The sequence below is a fragment of the Lactuca serriola genome, chromosome 5 (genome assembly GCF_051521515.1).
Source record: "Lactuca serriola cultivar US96UC23 chromosome 5, Lser_US96UC23_V15, whole genome shotgun sequence".
Lineage (NCBI taxonomy): Eukaryota > Viridiplantae > Streptophyta > Magnoliopsida > Asterales > Asteraceae > Lactuca > Lactuca serriola.
This window is the reverse complement of record NC_136412.1, coordinates 132,422,560-132,424,488: the sequence shown is the minus strand read 5'-3', so window position 1 is coordinate 132,424,488 and position 1,929 is coordinate 132,422,560. Positions and strand designations below refer to the sequence as shown.

The 1,929-nt window shown below is 36.9% G+C and overlaps 1 protein-coding gene across 1 annotated transcript; it reads right to left on the bottom strand.

The window, feature by feature from the left end:
• Positions 1-380: 380 nt before the first annotated feature.
• RALF23 (rapid alkalinization factor 23) lies at positions 381-1,115 on the bottom strand. Its single transcript, XM_079000936.1, has one exon. It carries the CDS (start codon positions 981-983, stop codon positions 588-590), a length of 396 nt encoding a protein of 131 aa, XP_078857062.1. The 5' UTR covers positions 984-1,115; the 3' UTR covers positions 381-587.
• Positions 1,116-1,929: the final 814 nt, after the last annotated feature.

Below are 1,929 nucleotides of genomic sequence, written 5' to 3'. Positions count from 1 at the left end.
ATTGCTTAAAAGATGCGTTATGTATCAGTATCACACAAACACTTCTTCTTTGCAAGATAAGTCATAAAACCCCCAAAATTGACTAAAGAACCGAAAGAATAAATACCAGCCTGGCATAAAGGTAAGAAGTTCTTTCAAGCTCAATGATTGGATCTACCACTCTCATCATCCCAAAATCAAAATACACATTTCATAGCCCCTGATTTGGGTGTTTCATCCCTAAAATATTGCATGACCTAATTATAGATAGATATAACTCGCAAATGGAAAAAATGTCACACCATTTTAGAACAACTTTCATTGCACGATGTACAACTATGGACAGCAAAGAAGGTATAGCTTCTAATGCATGATGCACACAGGTAAGTAAGGAATGAGGGTTCGTGAAAAGGGAATTAGAATTTGATAAAAACATACAATTGAAAATCAAAATTACACTCGGATATTATTAGCATCATCATCGAAATTTGGTTTGAATGTAAAAGAGTATAGGATTTGGATCAATCTAATATGAATTTAAAGTAGTTCACATAAAATCGTATTCTTTTTAAACAAATAAAATAATAGGAATAAACAAACGCCACCGCTCAACGGCGGCAACGAGTGATGGCGCTGCAACCACGGGTGTAAGGGTTAGCCTGACCTCCGGAACGGCAGTTGTAGTACGACGCGCCGCGCCTGGAGCAAGGAACGTTGTTCTTGCTCAATGAACCATAGCTGATGTAACGATTGTTGGTTGCTAAAATGCGCCGGTTGGTTTCGCTGTCCATCATGTCGTCTATTTCCAGATCTGCGCCTTCAGCGAGACATTCCGCCATAGATCCACGGCAGCGGCTGCCGACGGTGGAGGTAGTGGTTGAAAGCCATCCGAGACCGTGGTCTCCACCGCTTGAAGCAGCCTCAACGGCTGGAAATGCGAGCACGATCATGTGGGTGACAAGGATTACAGCACAAATCACGAGCAGACCAGCAAACTTCGACATCTTGCAAAGATCTCTTCTTTCTCTCTCTTGATTGCTTCTTTTTTCTTCTTTTGGTTTCTCTCTCTTCTTTGATTTTGAGGAGATGGAAGAAATAAAAGGAGTTGACAGACTGAGTGGTGAGGAGACGGAAAAAAAAGGGGGGTTTTAAAGGAGAGGAACAGTGTAGAAAGATGAGACTATTTACATTTCGACCCCTGAACTTTTAACAGTTGGCATAGTACACACTTTTGCTTTAAATCGTCTTCACTTTATGAATGTCTTTTATTTTATTTGGGTAAAGTTTTAAACTTTCAATTAATAGAGTAGTTTTTGGACCACTGTTACATATAAAAATTTATCTTTTTAACTTTTGTTTTTTAACGACATCTCACTGACTCACTACCACCATTACAGATAAAATTTCTCTTTCTCACTTTGTTTTTTAACGACATCTCACCCATATGCTTGTATTATTCAAAATGATATTATTATATTACGAAATATGGTTAATAGTTAATAATTTGTATGGGTATCAAATTTTGGTGAACATGCATCATCTATGCATAACTATATTTTTTTTGTAAACTTTTAGTTGCTATAAATTAGTTGAAGGCTTGAAAATTTTCCTTTTTTTAGGAAAATTAAATTGATTCCTACTAGTTGAATTGTGGAGTATAGATTGGATAGAACATTTTGTGGCAAATTTGAAAAGATTGAGAACATGAACTTAAGCATTTTAAAATATCCAGTTAAGTATTGGCTGCATTTTTTCTCAACGAATAGGATAACTATAAGGAAGAATGATGGTAAAATAAAGATGAGGGCCACTTTTGATGAAGGATGGTTCTTTGGTTTATGATGTCGGGTTTATGATGAAAGCTTCTATTCTTCCATTGCCGTTTTTTTTAGAATTATTTGATGGGTCATGGTCAGTGGCGGATGCAGACTGTGTTTAGTAGGGATGTCC